The sequence below is a fragment of the Hemibagrus wyckioides genome, linkage group LG09 (assembly GCF_019097595.1).
Source record: "Hemibagrus wyckioides isolate EC202008001 linkage group LG09, SWU_Hwy_1.0, whole genome shotgun sequence".
NCBI classification, from domain to species: domain Eukaryota; kingdom Metazoa; phylum Chordata; class Actinopteri; order Siluriformes; family Bagridae; genus Hemibagrus; species Hemibagrus wyckioides.
Genome location: NC_080718.1, coordinates 21,309,901 through 21,330,920, shown reverse-complemented (window position 1 = coordinate 21,330,920; position 21,020 = coordinate 21,309,901). Strand labels below are relative to the sequence as shown.

At 38.6% G+C, this 21,020-nt stretch overlaps 2 protein-coding genes across 4 annotated transcripts; one reads left to right on the top strand and one right to left on the bottom strand.

Annotated features, from left to right (window-relative positions):
• Nucleotides 1-2,702: 2,702 nt before the first annotated feature.
• Nucleotides 2,703-15,190, bottom strand: psen1 (presenilin 1). Of its 3 annotated transcripts, none has more exons than XM_058399753.1 (11): nt 15,042-15,190; nt 12,332-12,415; nt 10,580-10,851; nt 10,204-10,345; nt 9,431-9,498; nt 8,956-9,176; nt 7,159-7,257; nt 6,983-7,069; nt 6,618-6,809; nt 5,479-5,597; nt 2,703-3,744 (listed from the first exon to the last, which is right to left on the bottom strand). In XM_058399753.1, the coding sequence occupies exons 2-11, from the start codon at nt 12,365-12,367 to the stop codon at nt 3,589-3,591; spliced, it is 1,392 nt and encodes a 463-aa protein (XP_058255736.1). In that variant the 5' UTR covers nt 12,368-12,415; nt 15,042-15,190; the 3' UTR covers nt 2,703-3,588. The 3 variants fall into 3 exon arrangements, with proteins under 3 accessions (XP_058255736.1, XP_058255738.1, XP_058255737.1); XM_058399755.1 differs by having other exon boundaries at nt 6,618-6,788; nt 15,042-15,189; XM_058399754.1 differs by having other exon boundaries at nt 14,986-15,109.
• Nucleotides 15,191-16,926: 1,736 nt separating this feature from the next.
• adi1 (acireductone dioxygenase 1) lies at nt 16,927-20,910 on the top strand. The gene is made up of 4 exons (XM_058398479.1): nt 16,927-17,145; nt 19,991-20,110; nt 20,190-20,369; nt 20,454-20,910. Exons 1-4 carry the CDS (start codon nt 16,987-16,989, stop codon nt 20,568-20,570), a joined length of 576 nt encoding a protein of 191 aa, XP_058254462.1. The 5' UTR covers nt 16,927-16,986; the 3' UTR covers nt 20,571-20,910.
• The last annotated feature ends 110 nt before the right edge of the window (nt 20,911-21,020 follow it).

Sequence of the window (21,020 nt, the reverse complement as noted above, 5' to 3'; positions counted from 1 at the left end):
TTAACACCACATTCACGGTGTCCTGGTGGTTTTAGACTCATCGTATTCTAAAAAAACAATATTGAATAGAGATTGCAAAGCACTTTTGTACGTAGCTCTGCCAAATGCCCTAAATGTAAATGCGAATATATCAGAAAACAATTAAAGCAAAGGAATTTGTAATTATCTAAAGAACCCCAGCACAAACACAGGTATGTATGTAGACTATGTTTTTGAACACCTGCCCATTACACTCATATGTGCTTCCCATTTCTACTCAGATTTCCTCTGCTTTTGCAGTTATAATACACTCCACTCTTCTGGAAAGGATTTCCACTAAATTTGGTGGGGATTTGAGCGTTTAGTCACAAGAGCATTACTGCGATCAGGCACAGATGTTAGGGAAAGTTTATAACTGACATATAAGGGAAAAATGATAAAGACCAACTAAGCAGACTGGCAGGAGATGTACAATGGAAAATTTTTTTATTTTTTCAATATTATTTTAATTTGCAAGCTAATCACACAATTCATGTCTCATTAATTTTTTTTAAATTGCTATGCAATTTTTTTCACATTCTTCTATCTATTTGGTCGCCTCTAAAATACCAAAATCATGTAATGGAATTAAAGCTTTTTGATTCATTCATCGGAAGAACAAAACAGCCACAAGATCTCACTGTTAGCGCCAGTGAAAATGAGTCACACGTTGTAAACTGGGAAAGTATTAGAGATAATTACACAGACACACCAACTAAATCACTTTTGTCCACACACATCTTACCAAATGAGAATTTGAAATTATTTTATTGAATAATCATTATACGACATGTAATAAGATGATCTAACCTTAAAATATAAACCTGCATACATATATAGACACATTTTTTTCGAGAGGAAGCCACTGAAGCCACGATGGAGACTACGGAAAGGAAAATATTACCTCCACGTTTCCAAAAGTGGCTCCCTGCTTTAACAAATACAGCTGCTTTTAGGAGAGTTAGTGGTAAGTAAAAATATACGTTTGTAGAGGCATCATGCCATTTGAGGTTAAGTCATACCAGCAGCATGTGTGCTGTGCTCTAGCAGGCCTGATGACTGAAAGGTGGATCTGCTGTTTCTTCTGGGAGAGTCTCATTTCTATGTGCCTATAAAAAAATATCACAAGTCTGATGAAAAGGAAAGCAGGATGAGGTTTTCTCATCCCCAGGGTCGAGATTCCAATAGCTTGCTTGCATGAAAAGATCTGAGTGCACATACAATTCCTGCTTTTTATGTATTACATATGTAGAGGTCAGTCAAAGGGTCAGTGAAAAGACATGATAGTTGCTGCTCTGCTTGTGGATGTATGAGTTTGGCTAACATGCATGAGATTGTTTTAATGATTTGTGTTCCATTCCCTCTGGCAATCATTGTTGCCTTTGCTAATTTCATGGTAGCCATTTTAAATCTGATTAGATAATCCCCATTGAATTACACTTGCATCCTGTGTGCACGAAACACGAGTCTTGCAAATAGGCAACAGGTGTGAACCACCACAGATAACTGCTTCTTCTGGTTTACTGCTAAATATAAAAAAAAGTCTACAGTGGGTAAGCGACAGAAGGCCACATGCCACATTAAATTTGCCAGAGAAAATCTTGTTCCCATTTGCCATTTACTCATTTATAATCAGCATTCATGCCCCGTTCACAGGCCCCTTTACAACCATCATGAAAGACTTCCACATCTCCGCAGCTTTCACAAGCTTCTGCCTGCTTTATTACACCTAACCAGAGCTCTAAAAAGAACGCTAAAACATAGCATTTCATTCAACATGAAACTACTTTAACATATCCCAAATGTATTTACAAACATGTTTATTTAGATATTCAGACCGGCACTGCCTCATATATATTGCAATGCTAACCTCACCCACCTCAGCCTTTAAGGTATTCTTGGTGTCTAGCGGCTACTCGAGGGTCTTCTTGGCCTCCTTAATATCCTGTACAAGCTGGTGAGCAAAAACATATCATCTTTAGAGTATGTCTATCTAAATCGTTTGCAAAAACTGAACAGATCGGATGCTGAATTACAAGCCTTCATTTTTCAATGTGTTTCTTTTTTTTCTACTGTAAACCCATCAAAGTTAGAAATTCTATGCCATATTTGCAGAGTATACACGATAAACCTTGAGTTGATTCACCTGTGCCTTAGTCAGATCACTAAAAATCACAGGTGGGGCAGTCAAGTGGAATAGACTGCCTATAAATGAAAGCCCAACATGACGCTTAATACTATCACAATAGAGATTTAGTGTTCCAGCTTGCCCGGGTTCGTGGTCCAGGCGGTGGTAACTAATACCTTCTGAGAGCGGGGCAAGCGGTTTCATTCAGGTGCACAAGGGAGAAGCTTCACAAAACACCAAAGCTCCAGTAACCATGGAGTTCTTGTATTGTTCTTGTAGTCTGCCAGGCCCTCATAGCAAATAAATAAGAGTGACTCACAGTATATAGGTAGTGGTATAGAAGAGGATGACATTCTCTCAGGCTGGCCTTTCACTCTAATAGTTACTATTAGACACTGAATCAAGCCTGTTTATTAAGACATCTTTTAAATTACACATTGAATAACATGTATTTCCTGTACTGTTACAAGACATTGTAATTTAACCAATTTAGCTAGATACTTACCTCAGCATATTATAGATTACACTGAAGAGGGGAAAAAAGTGCACAAAGAGCTTTTCCTTTAATCAAGAACTTTAATGCTGGTTATAAACCAATTACAAAAACAATCAAGATACTGTTCTGCTTTTTTTTTTGTAGGAAAAGAATGATGAAATTAACAAAAGTTGAGAGGTAATTCTATAAACATAATAGACAAATCAACAAAACAGACAAAAACAGTAAAAATAACTAACACTTCCACAAACTTTGGTGAAACATATGTTCAGGACCGTATCTATAATACATTCCAAAATGATGCCCTCAAACCATGAGAGCCAAACAGTAGCCTCTAGCTATTAATTTCTAACAGACTGCAGCAATAAGTCAACATATCTTACCTAAAAAAAAAAAAAAAATAAAATAAAAAACATGGTTGGACTGTGCCAGTGTTCAACTCCAAACCATAATTCTAGATGCTACAGGGGGAAATGATGTTCAGTACCAACCACTTAGTCAAAAATCATTTACAACATACAGGTCATTAGAGTCCATCAACCCAGAAATAAGCCATGCATTTTTTTTCATCCAGTTATTACAGAACATTCGTTTTTCATGTTAAAAATGACTTTTTGGTGATGGCGATTAACCATTTTGCCCTTTTCACAATTTTTCTTCCCTCGAACAACTGCTACACAATTACCAAAAAATGCCAGTGTCAATCTTTTGGGTCATTGGAGAGATAATGCATTTACAAAGATCAATGAATGAAGAAAATACATAGGAGGAATGAATTACTTGAGGTCCCACTCCAAACCTAAAAAAAAAAACAAAAATCTTAATCCAGTCACAAAGCCATCACAGAGGAAATGGGCAATGGCATTGATTCCCCCATTTTCCTGCTGAGGTTCAGGTCCTCTGTGGTATGACCAGAGCATGAAGCAGTGTAGGATAGCAGTTTGTGCTATATGTAAAACTGGTGCACGGCTAACTGGTCCATAAACGGGCGCACCAGGTTGTCTGTGGCGAAATAGAAGATCAATCCAAAGGTAATTGAAATGGGGAGCGCTGGGAGGGCTTTCTTAAAGATGGCCAAGAGCAGGAGTGTTAGACATAAGCCCTGCAAAATATAAAGACACTCACAGAATGTAGAAGATGGGAAAAAAGTTGAAATGAACAGGATCATCAGATAACACCATAGTATCACTAAATAAACTTATATTTATATTTCTTATAAATATTTAACTATATTAAAATCAATATATTCAATATACATTTATCAAAGTAGTTACTACCCACTGATAAATTAGCTATTTGTAAATAAATAAATATATACAAACAGCCTCATCCAAAAGTATTGGAACACCATGGCCAATTTAATCCTCTACTGCATGAATTATTGTATTTACGTCAAAGATTTTTTTTTTATTTCGATTTTTATTACTTTAATTAGTTCAAGAAATAAAAATATACAAAAAAAAAAAAGGTAAAAAATATTTAGGGGAGGGGGTAGTTTTTGAATTGTTTTAGCATACATTTTGTATTATTGTCTATCAAAAAAATTGGAGATACATGCATAGTTGCCATATGGCCACACCATGCAGTAAAGGGTTAAACAATGATTGCGATAGACCAGAATTTTAGCTTAGGTTACACAATATTTAAATATAGATGTGGTAGATGCCATCTTTGGTTTGAAACCACCCATTTTAATGTGGTCAAAAATACTGGAACATCTGACAAGTGTTTCTTGTTGTCTAGGTGTGTCCTGTTAGACTGATGGTTTAATCAGTTCTCTGAATATCTACTCTTTGGTTTGATCCATGGATTTCATCCGTGAGGACAGCGTTTTGGAACCATTTTGAAGCAAAACAAGAATCAAAAGACCGGACTGGAATTCACAAAAAAAAAAAAAAAAAAAGAGGAGCAACAAAAGTTCTTGAACCAAGATTCACTTCTACCAGAGTTATGGAAAGTGTGTAGAAAGCACTGAGGAAGCACATGCAATCACATATTGAGCAATAAAAGTGTTATTTATTCTCAGACCATATGTTTCTGATACCTTAGGTCACCTAAGAACATAATTTTACTACATGAAACTTGTTATAACACATCTACATGTAAATACCAGGAAATGAAAAGTTTCTGATCTATTGTCTCACATTAATCTTTTGCTCTATTGAATATTTTCCTCCAGAGCTGAGCCCTATTCTATTCTTCTGAGCTGATACATTTGTTTGCCATTACTCGTCGATTCTATTTATCTTTACTGGTAAACCTGGACCTGTGACAACTTATGATTCAGTGTGCTCCAGGGATAAATTGAGAATAATCCCTTGCTAGCTGATGTCATTGCTACATTCAACTCCTTAATTATTTCATTCAGTGCAAGTAACACATCTGGACAATGAATTCTCTTTGAATTGCTTTAGTTACAGATATGTTAGAAATTGTTCAACTATTATACATTTAAGTATGATTAATTTCTTCAAATTACACATGCCTTAAATTCATTCCATTTCAGTAATCACTATTTTCTGGTCAGTGTCACTGCAGATTCTGAGATGATTTAGGGAACAGAGTCTGGATGGAATACCAGTCCAACACAGGCCTACAGGAAAACATTCACACATTCCTGGACACCTAAAGACAATAGAGAGTACCCAATCCGCCTATTGCCATGTTCTTGGGAGGTGGGAAGGAACAGAAGCACCTAGAAGAACCAGTGAAAACATCCAAACTCCACACAGACAGTAACACAAGCTCAGGATTGAACCAGAATCTTGATCTGTAACAACACTACCTGCAGCTCTACAATACTACTACTACAACATAGTATGGTTTGATTACTTACAATAAGAATGGCCACAAAGCAGGCTAACGTTGTGTTCCAGTCCCCGCTGGCTGTAGCTGAAGCCTTTCCCACCAGCATACTATAAAAGATGAAATCTCCAAGACCTAGCTTCACCCCCCCTGCAAACAAACACATGCATCTTAAAACACTTACAGTTCAAATAATCCATAACAATTCTCTAAGTCTGATCAGCAAGTGAACATTTTGTCCTCAAAGTAGATGTGTTAGAAGCAACAACAAAAAAAAAAAGGCAGGCGTAAGGATTTGAGTGAGTTTGACAAGGGCCAAATTGTGCTGGCTAGACGACTGGACCAGAGTATCTCCAAAACTGTAGCTCTTGTGGGGTGTTCCTGGTCTGCAGTGGTCAGTAACTATCAAAAGTGGTCCAAGGAAGGAACAGTGGCGAACGGGTGACAGGGTCATGGGAACCCAAGGCTCACTGATGCACGGTGTGGAGTGAAGGCTGGCTCGTGTGATCCGATCCACAAGACTGTTGCTCAAATTGCTGAAGAAGTTAATGCTGGTTCTGATAGAAAGGTGTCAGAATACACAGTGGATCATAGTTTGTTGTATATGGGGCTGCATAGTCAGGGTGCCCATGCTGACCCCTGTGCACTGCAGAAAGCGGCAACAATGGGCACATGAGCATCAGAACTGGACCACAGAGCAATGGACGTAAGAAAAGTGTAAAATGTAAGTAAGAAAAATGTTAGAGAAGCAGTGCTAATAATGAGAAGCTATAATTAAAAAGGATGTTAATATTCAATGCACAGAAGCACTGCTGTATGGATTAGAGCCAAGCCTTACAACTTCCACTGTTTAGGGATAGTTACAGATTTAAAGGAATTGCTGTGAGCAAAATTCCCCATTCGTTATAAACTGATAATTAATATTCAACCTGGAGAAATGAGCACAAGCAACAAACTGACTGCATGAGAGATTTAATCATGCCACTATTGCTGAATAAATCTCACAATTTCATTAAATGTAATAATAATTTTAATGCTGAAATTGTGCACAACTTTAGCGTCCATTTTGTCCACACTGTGTGCCAGTAATCTCTAAAATTAGACCCTGATAGTAAGCTGTTACGTTATGCTGCAGGACTGGCGATCAGCTTCTGTTCCACTGATACTCACTCTCCTCGTCATCATCTGCTGCTGGTGGTGGGCGTGCTGATGGCATCTGCTGGATCTGACGTCTCGTCTCATCGGTGGTCTGCAGAGGGCCGAGGCGTTGCTCTTGTTGGCCAACCCAATCAGACGTGAAACCCCCATCATCCTCTGGCTGAGCCACTGGAGCCGTTGAAACTACAGGATACATCAAGATTCCTTAAAGTGAGGTCAAAAGTTAGAGCAGGGAAGAAAATATCAAATATTGTTTGGCAATAGTGCATACTAATTAAAAAAAAAAGGAAATACAGTTTATAGCAGGGACAAATGTACATTGCAGCAGCAGAAATGAGTTTCTCTCGACCTCTGAAGCAGCCACTTATAAGACTTACCTTGGCTTTCTCGTTTAGGGGCAGCTTCTGAAGAGTTATTCCTCGGCTGTCCGTTGTCTGCCATGCCAACCAGCCACACCATAGTAGCTGGGAAATCCCAAAGAATGCTATTATTAAAAGTGAACGTATGCTAATTAATAGAAAGCAACAAGTGGATTTCCTTGTTAATGTCTTACAAGAGTAGATGAGCCCTGGAAACATTGGTTCATTTCTTTCTTGAGCCGTTTCAACGAGGATCCGAAGAGGTCCTTTCGGGCACAACACTGCCAACAGGTCTGTCAGAAGAAAGAGGGGGAAAAAACACTCAATAAGTAAAAAAAAAATCTCCAGAATAGATCAGTTCCCAACATGCCCGAGTCTGTTAACCCTGGTTTACTGGAAACACTGGAAATTTAGATGCTTCGTAATGTTCAAGTCTATAAAACAACCTTATACTCTGAGATCATCAGTATCATCATCTGTTGGCTGAACGTCTGCTGCATATGGCACACAAAACTGGAAGCACTTTGAGTTTCCAAGTCGTTATCTGATTGTTTGGATTCTATAAGATTTCCAGGAGACGCACGTCACATTTTTTCCCACAATCCACCTAGAAACAAAGCTGTTGTGATGCTCTACCACTCTCATGGAAGAAGAAAACCCTCATGTTTACAACTGTGACAGCTAGCGCTGATGAGGACCAGCGTTCATAAAATGAACGATCTATGCTTGCTGGCTTGTTTTTATAAGGAGTTTTCATGCCCCTAAATATTAGGCTGAACAAAATTAACTGTAATTGGTTGTTTTACATGTCAGTCAGTCGATCCTTCGCCAATTATTGTAGTCCACAACTTCTGCAGTCAGTCTGAAGGTCTGGCTACACGAGATTAAAATAGATATGGAGTGTAATAAACATGTGAATTGCTTCCTCAGAAGTGAGCCTTGCTTGAGGTTGCTTGAAACTTGACCGAGGCCGCTTCAAGTCTTTGTATTTGGCCTCACCCAAGTTCGATTGCTGTCTTCTCACCAGTTTAAATGAACTGAACTGAAGAGGAAAATAGTCCTAAAAGACTAAATGATGAAAGCATAAGTGAAAGAACCCCAACACACTTTTTTTAATGTCTATCAGCATAAACAAGGCAACGAATTAAGGCAGATCAGTTTGGGATGAAGAGGGGTCATCACACTGAGAAAGCCAAAGCTAAGCTCACTTTAAAGCGCAACACCACATCTATTCATGTTTTACTGAAAACAATCCTAAAATAACTGGCTTTATCCATGTTTTCTGAAGATAACATTGTTTGGAAACATCAAGAGTGTAATTTATCATGTGGGAGGGTTGAGATTACAGGAAATTTGGATCGGCTGAAAACTTTCAATGGTGACTGCAGACTGTGAGTACACTACCAGTCAAAAGTTTGGACACACCTTTTAATTCAATGTTTTTTGTTTAGGGATTTATTTCCTACATTCTAGAACAATACTGGAGATTTTAAAACTATGAAATAACGCACATGGACTTAAGTAATCCATATGTAATGACAACAAAAAACAGTCAGTTGTTATTTTAAGACACGAAGGTCAGGTGTTCTGGAATAGTTCTTGCAAGAACAGTATTGTCAAGTGTATTTGCAAAACCCATCAAGCACCATGATGAAACTGGCTCACATGAAGACCATCCCAGTAAAGCAAGACCAAAACTTACCTCTGCTGCAGAGGAGAAGTTCATTTAGAGTGACCAGCCTCAGAAATCACCAATTAACAGCACCTCAGATTAGAGCCGTTATGAAGGCTTTACAGAGCATCAGTAGCAGATATATCTCAATATCAACTGTTCAAACGAGATTATTGTGTATTTCGGCCGCCTTCAGCATTGTTTTACAATGTAGAAAGAAATAAACATCAGGAAAGACCATGGAATTAGAAGGTGTGTCCAAACTTTTGACTGGTAGTGTATTTTTATACCCTTTTATGAAACTAACTAACTTACTAACCATAGACAGAGATGACAGCCAGGATGAGCCATGCGGTCCACTCAGGCAGGTACTTGATGAACACCAGGGACATGAGGGCGCTAATCATGATGAGGTAGGCCTGCTGCAGTCGCAGCGGACCTTTCCAGTGGACGCAGATCATTCCGACCACCCCGAAGTTCCAGATGATCACCGCCAGCGTGAAGTAGTCCATGGCTACGTTGTACGTCTTAAACACCTCTCTGCAGCGTGGACATGACAGACATACACGTCTAAACAATATCACAACAGACATATAATGCTTGTGAAATATATAGGAAAAAACCTGAATACTTATAACTCAGTCTACTGTGTCATAATGCACACAGTTTATCAGCTATGGTGTTATGATACTTTTACAACATGGTCCACATCTAGGTTATACACTCGATAAGCACTCCAGTTCTGGAGCTAGCTTTGTACTGTACATATGATGTTTGGCAGAAACACGACTCACAGCAGGTAAACGAAGGAGAAAAAGAAGAGCAGGAGCAGGGAGGAGAAGAACAGCCAGGCGTGGATCACCTGAAACAGGAGTAACGTTATAACGATGTTTCTAACACAGAAAGGCAAGCCATATATAAATAACACAGGTACCAAAATTAAAACACTTTAAAAAAAACATGATTATCTCACATATTCACACTTTTTTTAAGTATACTAAAAAGTATTTTATAAGTCATTTTTAAAGAGTTGCCATCATGGATTATTGATTTATTCTGAAAATTAAGGTTTGGTCATACCACAAGTACGTCCCAACTCGCAAACTTATGCACAAGTCTGTATAAATGGTATAAATAGTGTGTTCACACTAAAAAAATTACAACAAGAAAGTGCAGTTAAAGTAACCGGATATTGCACTTATTCAACTGAAAATAAAACGCGTTTGTAATGTTGGACACTTCACATTCAGTGGTCATCCACGTAGTGGAAGAGGGGCAGGGCTATCAGGCACTGATGCTGGATGAGATAAAATTTTAGATAGCTGATAACACTCCAGTGGACATCTTAAAAATGTCTTAAGTTAGCCCATAGTGTGCGATTTATTTTTTAACATTTGTAAAATTCACTGTGTTCTGCTAAAGATAGCTGCTTCACATTACCTGCATTTGTATTCTATTTGCAATGATATGACCCTTCTAACCTTCATACACTAGACGGTAGGGTAAATAGTGCATAGAGCGTAGTAAGTCATTTGGGACACAGCTCATGTGAAAAGAATCAACATACCTTGTAGCAGCGGTACTTGTAAAGCAGTACCAGTACCAGCGTCATCACCACAATCACACTGATCATGATGGTGGCGTTGAGGATGGAATTGACAGCACGCTGGCCCACAGTGTCGGTGTCTTCACGGAAAGGAGTATAGATGCTGCATGATGAAAATAAATACGATCATTCAATTTCTGTTTTTTAGTTACATTGTCGTTATTTATCAGTAGCCTGGGCATATGGAACAGGCAGATTTTGTGCCTGGGATATTCATGTTTTTATTCGTAGTTGGCCAGGAAAGAAAAACAAATATACTAAATAATGCAATGTATCTCTTTTTACACTTAATGCACCTCAAAGAGAAGTGCCCTGAAACTGTACTATTAACACTCACAGCTGCTGACCATCCTTCTGCGTGTAGAAGCTGACTGACTTGATGGTCGCCACGACGACCACCATGCACAGTGTGACTGGGACGAAGAGCATGATGACGTGTTTGGCTCCATACTTCAGAGTCAGCTCCTCGTCCTCCTCTTCCTCGTTGTCGGTGACCACTTGTGGGCCGCGTGTGGAGGGAGGCTGGCCGTTGAGCTCAACCTCCCTTCGTGGCCGGGTTGTAGATCTGCCTGTGTCCGTGTGCTGGTTAGCCTCCACTCCTTCACGTGACTGCACATGAACAGGAGATGATTAGAATGTAATCATGCACTGTGAGTGAGGGTTTAGCAGCGTGCAGAATGATCACCAATACTGTGGTCCTTCACTGAAAAGGTCACGTAAACATAAATGTGTTCAAAAATCAGAACTGGAAATAACAGGCTAAGGAGTGACTTCAGGGAAGAAACTAAAGCTAACAGCATTGTGGATGATCCCACACACACTCTTCACCCTTCTGCCATCCGGTAAGAGGTACCGAAGCATTCGGACCTGCACAACCAGACTGTTAAACAGTTTCTTCCCTCAGGCAGTCAGGCATCTCAACAGAGAACTGAGCTGAACTGGACACACGCACACACACACACACACACCCAAGATCTGATCTCAGAGGAGAACTGAACTGTGCTGGACATGGACACACACACACACACACACATACATACATAACACACACGCACAAAAAAAAGAACTTAATTGTGCTGGACATAGTCAGACACACACACACAAAATTGTCCTGTTTGCACGCACATGCCACTTTACATTTATATATACATTTATACTAATCCTGTTTACGTGTCGCTTTAATATCTGCAATCGCTGTATACTCTGTTCTTTGCACATTGCACAAAGTCGGCCTATATGTTGTTTGTCTTGTCTTCCTGTGCACTTCTGTTGTATGTCTAGTTCTTAAAGACTGCACCTTAAGTATAGTTTAATTTTTAAATTATAGTTTAATATTTTATTTCTATGTCATAGCTCTATGTTTGTCTGTGTCACTGTACTTTGTCTGTGTTATGTGTAGCACCTCTGGTCTAGGAGGAACGTTGTTTCACTTCACTGTGTACTGCATCAGCTATATATGGTTGAAGTGACAATAAAGCTTCTTTGACTTTTTGACTTAAAAAAAAAAAAAAAGCATCAGGATCATCAGTCCAGATCATAATCATTTTCAAGAAAAGGCTCCGTCGCTGAGATCCTCACTGATCTGTGCTATCAATGTGATTATATATGCTGTAGGTAGCGTTTATGACTACTGAGCTGTTAAAGTTCAACAGCTTATTATAACAGGAGCTGGTAATCAACTCTGCATTTCTCTTAATAATCAGTCAGCAAACAGTCATCCTTCAGAACGTATCACAACTATGAGTCCAGCATAAAGCTGTAAATCTCTGCTACAGAAGACACTTAACAGGGAATTTAAAAAAAAAAAAAAAAAAGACAAGTCTGGGCAAGAAGGCCTCCAGTAACCGAAGGTAATATGATATGATACATAATTGCAGCTGTTCTATACTTTTATCATCTGTGCCACACCTGTGTGTGCAACGCTGACACCCATCACAGTAGGGTTGAGTCATGCAGTAAAACACTATCTTCACCGAGATGACCGTCACACCACAGTTCAGCCATGAGGAAAGACTGAGGCATAATCAACAAGCACCGAACTCATACATTGGTTATAGAGCAAGGCGTAAAATCTTTAATCAGGACCTACCACATTATTGACTGAATCTTGCGCATTGTCAGCCATGGATGCCTGGAAATGAGTCAAGCCTCATAGAAGAGCTGAGCAGGGTACCTAGAAGAAAAAAGATGTGGGATATTCAATCATAACACTTCCATGTCTCTGCTGTGAAAAAAAATAAACATATTCTAATAATGTTCTTCATTCAGTTACAGATCCAGATCAAATTTGATCCGTTTTACTGATAAGAAGGTCAGGGTTCAAACCCAACACAACCAAGCTGCCACTGCTGGGCTCTTGAGCAAAGCCCATAACCCTCTGTTCTCCAGGCTGCTGTAACATGGCTGACCCCTGGTGCCCTGACCCCAACTCCCTAAGCTGGGATATGCGAAAAAAGTATTTCACTATAGTATAACATGTATGTGACAAATAAAGCCAACTTCTTTTAAAATCAGTACTTCATAATGCGCAGGGAAACATGAAATTCCTGTCAGCCTAATCAGTCATAAGTTGATGAATCAGTAAGGACTGAATGCAACAGGAATGCAGTTATAGTTTCCCCTTCCTGCCTATTTTTTTTCTCTCAAAGTGAATAAGACGAAATCCAGAAGTCCATAGTCTATCCTGAAGATTCTCCCATGGTGGAAAACTTACTAAAGGTTACAAAGCACTGACTCCTTATAAAAACATTCAACAAGCATCTCCTTACAGTAAGCTTCACCATATTAACAGTTATACGCTTTTCCTTGTAAAATAATGAGACGTCATTTTACCTGCTCTTTAGCAGCCGTATGTTATGGACATTATCTGGTCTACACCTTTCTGATTATAGTCCAGATTACAAAAAACAAGAATGTATTAGCATGAGGGCATTCACCTGAGCCTGACATCTGAATTACAGCCACTGTCAGAGGTTCTAGCAAATTCATCGACAACTTCGGGTTAGAGAATTTTACAGCACTGTAGTATACTCCACCAATATCACACCAAGAAGAGTGCTGCTGTACTGAGCATCCGCATGGCTGTGATTATCCGTGGCAGTGTGATATTGATTTTATTCAAAGGTTCGATATTAATTTGTTTCAAAATTAACATTGAACAACCGGTATGGTCAAATATTTTTTTTCGTCTATGAAAATAGTTCCCAGACAAAGCCACAGCTGGATAAAGCCTTGCATGTTGCCATGACAACAGACAGCCAGACTGAAGACCTGTAGTATAGTATAGCAGTCATTTAAGTGCAACAAACTTGTTAGGCAGTGAACACAGACAATCGTTGTGATATAAATAGTGAAACATCCCAGTGCCGTTTTATAAAATATCACACTCTTGGAACGCTGCTTGTCCAGTCAAATTATGGGACTGGATGTAAGTGTTGTATGAAGATTTTATAACGTTGAAGTTTTCTTTTTAGACATTCAGTATTGTTATACATCTGTGCTTTCCTGTTTCCTTACAAACAAACCGAAATGCAGGATTGTTACAGGTCCAAACACACCAGAGAAGTCCAAAGGATCCACTAAATAGTCATTAAACCATAAAGTCTCCATTGTTTCCCGAATCAGAATCAAAGCAGAGCACAGATGGTAAAACACCATGGCTGCCTTTACATGCACACAAATGTAATACGGAGTTGTCCTGCCCTTTGCAGCTTATAACAGCTTCAACTCTTCTGGGAAGGTTTTCCACAAGGTTTAGGAGTGTGTTTATGGGAATGTTTGACCCATAAACCCATGAGCATTTGTGAGGTCAGGCACTAATGTTGGACGAGAAGGTCTGGCTCACAGTCTCCGCTCTAATTCATCCCAAAGGTGTTCTATCAGGTTGAGGTCAGGACTCTGTCAAGTTCCTCCACACCAAACTCACTCATCCATGTCTTTATGGACCTTGCTTTGTGCACTGGTGTGCAGTCATGTTGGAACAGGAAGGGGTCATCCCCAAAACTGGTCCCACAAAGCTGGGAGCATGAAATTGTCCAAAATGTCTTGGTATGCTGAAGCATTAAGAGTTCCTCTCACTGGAACAGAGGGGTCAAGCCCAACCCCTGAATTCAATGATATGGAGGGGTGTCCCAAAACTTTTGGCAATATAATGTATCCGGCTAGGGAATAATTACAGATAATAAACTTATAACTCTTGTTCCCTGTACAGACATGATTAAAAAGCTTTGCTTTTGGAGTCTGAGCTTCTGGAGTAAAAGCAAACTGCTGACGTAAAACCACTAATGTTTAACTACACAGGACTAGTTACCATAGTTAAACTACTCGGAATAAACCACTAACATTAAACGACAAGATTATTAAACCATATTAAACTATTACGGCTCAACTACCCGTGTTTAACGGCTAACGTTCAATTACTGAACTACCAATGTACAACCAATACCCACTCACACTAGCTAGCAGCGTTAGCTAACTAGATTGTTACCCGTTTAGCTAATGCTATGAGACATGTCCTAAATACTTCACACAAACTATGCATTTAAATCAATTTAAGCCTGAAAAAATGACAATTTTACTAAAGAGCATAAACACAGTTAACCGGCTAACAAGTTCATCATTGGTGTCAATGGATCCTGTACATTTGGTTAGCTAGCTAAACGGTCAACTGCTTACGACAGTTTACGGAAACAACCGAATTCAGTACGAAACATAAAGAGCAGACAGGTTCGTGTTGTACAATACCGTCATTAATGTTTTCAGTTATTAAACAGCTTTCTGTAAACTGTTCAGTTACACACCTCGATTCCTTCCGACCCAACAAATCACAAACGATGCGAAAGTGTAGCAAATAGACACCGTTTGGTAAAATAGTGCACTATATAGGGAGTAAAAGCCGTGGTATAAAGTGGACTAATGGGTGAAGTAGGGGGCTGTTTGAGACCAAGCCCGTGAAGCCGGAACTGGGTGAGTAAATTCTGCTTTTCCGCAAAGTCTTAAGTCCGGCTGATAACAAAAGAAAAGTCATGCGAAGTTTTTTGTTTGTTACTTACTTACTTACTTACTTACTTACTTACTTACTTACTTACTTACTTACTTACTTACTTATTTATTTATTTATTTATTTATTTATTTGTGTAACTTACATAAAACTATGCCAAGGTAGCAATCAGTTTAAATCAGCCCACCAATCTGTAAAGAGAATACTTAGTTAATATAGTACTGCATTCAGGTTATGACATAATAGATTTTTTTTCAATAATAATAATAATAATAATAATAATAATAATAATTATTATTATTATTATTATTATTATTATTATTATTTGGACACATGGATTGAAATTTTAAATTTAAATTCTAATAATTCATATATAGTACTGCAATATAGTACTGCTTTCAGGTTATGACATAATAGATATTTTTTCAATAATAATAATAATAATAATAATAATAATAATAATAATAATAATAATAATTATTATTATTATTATTATTATTATTATTTGTACACATGGATTGAAATTTGAAATTGAAATTCTAATAATTCAAATTTCTTATTATTCTGACTTTTTCTTTCTTTCTTTCTTTCTTTCTTTCTTTCTTTCTTTCTTTCTTTTTATTTAGTGTCAACATCTGAGGGTGTCTGGTTACGATTTGTAGCTCAGATTCCTGTTGTGTAGTTTTGTATGTTCTCGTTGTGTCAGTGTGGGTTTCCTCTCAAGGTCTCAAGGTTCCTCATACCGCATTCCTCATACAAAACATGTCTGTAGGTGGATCAGTAAATTGAAATTAAATATCTATATCTGAGTATGTTTGCAAATGTGTCCTGAGACAGATGTCTCTCATACAGGCTTGGGCCCTATATTCCCGTCATAGCCTCTATAGCAGTGATTTTCAACCACTGTGCCAAGGAACACAAGTGTGCTGTGAGATATCATCTGGTGTGCCGTAGTTATTTAATTACACTTAATTGGTCCAAAAAAAAAATAAAAAAAATAATAGTGCTATAATGATCTTGTTAATTCATGACAATAGCAACAAGAAAGCAGTCAATTTTGTACACCTGTGTGAACACACTGAGAAGGTAACCTTAATAAAAAACCACTATGGTGAACGACAGAGCCCAGGTTTTGTTTCAGTATAAACAAATTGAGAGATTTTTCATTATATGCATATACTGTGTTAGGCTACAGTGTGTCATTTTGTACAATTTTTGCTTGGTGGTGTGCCGTGGGATTTTTTTGAATGTAAAAAATGTGCCATACCATACAATAAAACACTGCTCTATAGAGTCCTATAGGTCTACATCAACCCTGGCCATGATAGCAATTACTGATGATCTGTGAAAAAATGAATGAATGAATGAGTGAATGAATGAATGAGTGAATGAATGAGTGAGTGAGTGAATGAATGAGTGAGTGAATGAGTGAATGAGTGAATGAGTGAATGAATGAATGAATGAGTGAATGAATGAATGAGTGAGTGAATGAATGAATGAATGAATGCACGAACAAATGTTTAAACCATATGCAAATTAGTCTTGTTGGTCTTGTGCAACCCTTTAGAACATTTCATAACTTGTGATATAAGTGCTATATTAAAATCAGGATTGTACCCTCCCTATATAAAATGAGGCTATAATACAACGTAAAAACAAGAGGCTTTTATTTTGAATAAGTGCTTACCACTCATGATTATGGTACTCGCGTGCTTCAAACCCAATAGAAGATTCGGTTCGGGTTCATGAGCTCCGGTCAGGGTTCAGTGTTCGTCATCATGTCCGCCCTGGAGGCTTGGCACATGGACGAGTCCACTGAAGATTCGAGACTGCCTCATAAATTACACCCCAATCAACCAGTGAGTCTACAGGAGCTCCGGGACATCGGGGTTTGTTACTGGAAGGTGCGTTAAAGTCTCATCTATGGGGTTAATGATAGCGACTTAACTAACTAACATAACTAACAGAGAAGAAGTGCATGACTCGACTCATACAACTAATTATGCTCTGTTTTGCTGTATATCTCTAGTATTAGTAAGTCTTTTCAGGGGAAGCTTTGAAAGTGATACGTCACCAGGCGACAAACTACCGTGCATATTTATGACGTCACGATCAATCACAATACCAAGTTATTATTAGTTGAAGAAAGATGTTAGGTTAAAGGTTGTATGATATTCATTTTTTTTCTTCTTGCTTATGACTGAACCATAAAAAGCGTAAATGTTTTAATCGTCCAATCATTTTTATCATTTTAGGTTTTTAGAAGGTTTAGAAGAGTATAGAAATGTATAATAATAATTGTATACGACTAGTGCATTCCAGTGTTACATTATGGAGCCCTGACACAATGTGTAAAGATTGGCAGGTGATACAGGGTGGGGTGCAAAAACTTCTCTTTTCTGAAGGCGAATGAAAGAAAAATTGTGGCTGATAAACAAAATTTATTTTTTGATAATGAAAGAACATAATTTCAAATTATGCCGTTAAACAAAATATCTTGAAGGTGGTGGCCACCGTTCTCTATGCACTGATGCAACCGATTTCTGACGTTTCCTTCTATACGTTCCAACATGTCCACCGGAATTCAGGCTATTTCCTGCTGAATAACATTCTTCAGCTGAAGCAGGTTTGTGGGGCGATGTTTAAAAACCTCTGCCTTGAGGTATCCCCATAAAAAAATATCACAGGGCGTTAGATCGGGCGAGGGCGCCGCCCACGGGATGTCACCTCTAATCGAGATGAGCCCTCCGGGGAACATTGCCCTCAAACATGTTGGATTCTTTCATTATCAAAAAATAAATTTTGTTTATCAGCCACAATTTTTCTTTCATTTGCCTTCAAAAAAGGGAAGTTTTTGTGCCCCAATAAAATCAGAGTAAACTGGAATTTGGCAGACACCCTTATCCAGGGCAATTTACATTTATCTCTGAGCAATTGGGGTTTAGAGGTCTTGCTCAGGGGTCCAGCAGTGGTGACCCCTGGATTTGAACTCACAACCTTCCAATCAGTAGTACAACACCTTAACCACTAAGCTACCACATCTCTCTCCTCCCACATCCCACATCCCACTTTAACCACTAAGCTACCACATCTCTCTCCTCCCACATCCCACTTTAACCACTAAGCTACCACATCTCCTTCTGCCCACATCTCACTTTAACCACTAAGCTACCACATAAACGGCACTGTGTATTGTGGCAGTGGAATATCATGTATGGATGATACCTTTAAATAAACCTTTATATCATACAACATCCTTTTCTATAAGAATAGAAAATGACAGCAGATAATGATTAACAACATTCCAATTCTCATTTAGCCAGGCCTGATTTTGAAGAATAAAACGATGTAGTAATGACAAGAAACTAAATCATACAACAACTCAGCTCATACAGACTATGGGGCAATAATGATTGTTTTCTATATAATGTGAATTATTGTGCATGCTGAAGGTCTCAATAAACTGATCATCAGTATTCACCTATTGAATTCAGGTGTTGGTTTTCAGGGGTTGGGCTTGGCCCCTTATTTCCAGTGAGAGGAACTCTTAATGCTTCAGCATACCAAGACATTTTGGACAATTTCATGCTCCCAACTTTGTGGGACCAGTTTGGGGATGACCGCTTCCTGTTCCAACATTACTGCACACCAGTGCACAAAGCAAGGTCCATAAAGACATGGATGAGTTTGGTGTGGAGGAACTTGACTGGCCTGCACAGAGTCCTGACCTCAACCTGATAGAACACCTTTGGGATGAATTAGAGTGGAGACTCTGACCCAACATCAGTGCCTGACCTCACAAATGCACTTCTAGTGAGGAATGGTCAAAAATTCCTAAACCTTGTGGAAAGCTTTCCCAGAAGAGTTGAAGCTGTTATAGCTGCAAAGGGCAGGCCAACTCCATATTAAGTTCATGTGCATGTAAAGGCAGACGTTCCAAAACATTTGGCAACATAGTGTATATAGTGGAAGCTAAGCTGGTATATTTCAGCTAGGTCAGAGATTAAAATTCCTTTAGGTCTTTGATTCAGCCTTTTTCCCACAAACTGGACCCATGTTGTTATGATAGTCATTATAGTGTTATAATAATGGATCTTAATCTTCCATTCATGCATAAAATAATTAAAAATCTGACTGTTAGGGATTTCCACAGTGGATCTGCTGATCTAAATATTTTAAATTGGCACTTGTTCTAAACCAGAAGCCCTTCCTGACACAACCCACCCATTTTATCCAAAAATGTATTGAAGAAAACTAACCATTACACATCCAGAACACATCCATTGAGGCTCCTCAACATCCAGAACTGAACTAAACTAAACTCACACACACACACACACACACTGTGTGACGTGACCTGTTCCGAACCCGAGACTCAAAACATACATCTATAACTCCACATGCTTGTATTTGCACACTATTCAGTTGCTGCTGTTGCTATTTTTGCACATTTCACACTGCCATCAACTATTTCTATACCTATATATTCTTACAAGCGTATATGTTTATAAGAACCCAGTTGTTTACTATTCTTCTATTTTGCACATTTTGTGTCTTGCACTGTTTACACTTTATGTAGCTAGGACAACTACTTTCTGTAGTTGTTTCGTAGCTATATGTTATGTTGTTTTATCTAGCACCAGGGTCCTGGAGAAACATTGTCTCATTTCATTATGTACTGCATCAGTTATATATGGTTAAAATGACAATAAAAGCTTTCTTGACTTGAATCTTTGTTTCTGTTTTCAGTTAAATGCTGATATCTATGAAAATGACCCTGAGCTGCAGAAGATCAGAGAAGAGAAAGGTTACTCCTACATGGACATCATCGACGTTCACCCGGACAAACTGCCCAACTACGAGGATAAAGTAGGTCGTTTCCAAACATCTGGATCCCATTATAATGACACTGTGGCATGTTCGTAAGTAACCGTGACCTGTTTTCCAGTTAAAAATGTTCTATGAGGAACACCTGCACCTGGACGATGAGATCCGGTACATCCTGGATGGAAGAGCGTACTTTGACGTCCGAGACAAGAACGACCGCTGGATACGAATCGCTATGACAAAGGGAGACATGATCACACTGCCAGCAGGAATTTATCATAGATTCACGATGGATGAGACGGTACGCTCTTTCTCATGCTTTTTCACAATTGAATTCTGAAGACACTGAGTAAAAATTAGCTCTTGCTTTTTTCTTTCTTTTCAGAATTACACTAAAGCCATGAGGCTGTTTGTAGGCGAGCCGGTGTGGAAGGCCTACAACCGACCAGCTGATCACTTTGAAATTCGCAAGCAATACGTGGATTCACTGAAGTGCTCCTGAGCAGGATGAACTCCACACAATTGAACTCAACTGACATGAAATAACTGTAATTATGTAGGAAATTTTTAGAGAAATATTGTAGCAAAATAAGACAAATGATATATATTTGTTCCTTCCTATCAATCCTGAAGACGTCTCAACACCACAATATTCATAGTGCCTTGATTTTTCTTATCGGGTATCTAACTCTCGGCATTAATTGTAGAGCATAGTCGAGTTTATTAAGCTGTAATTAGCATCCGCAACAGAAAATATTATCACGCTATGGTGATAGGTCGATGCAGCTGCTTGCCTATGTACTGTTCAGATCCCATTACTGTGAATAAAATTCCAGACTTTATCTCTCTCTTTTGTGTTATTTTGTGTTGGCAGAGATCTCAGTGCAGTTCCTTTGTTAATGACTCTACTGTTTCATCACAGAGGGTTACAACAAAACACAACACACACACA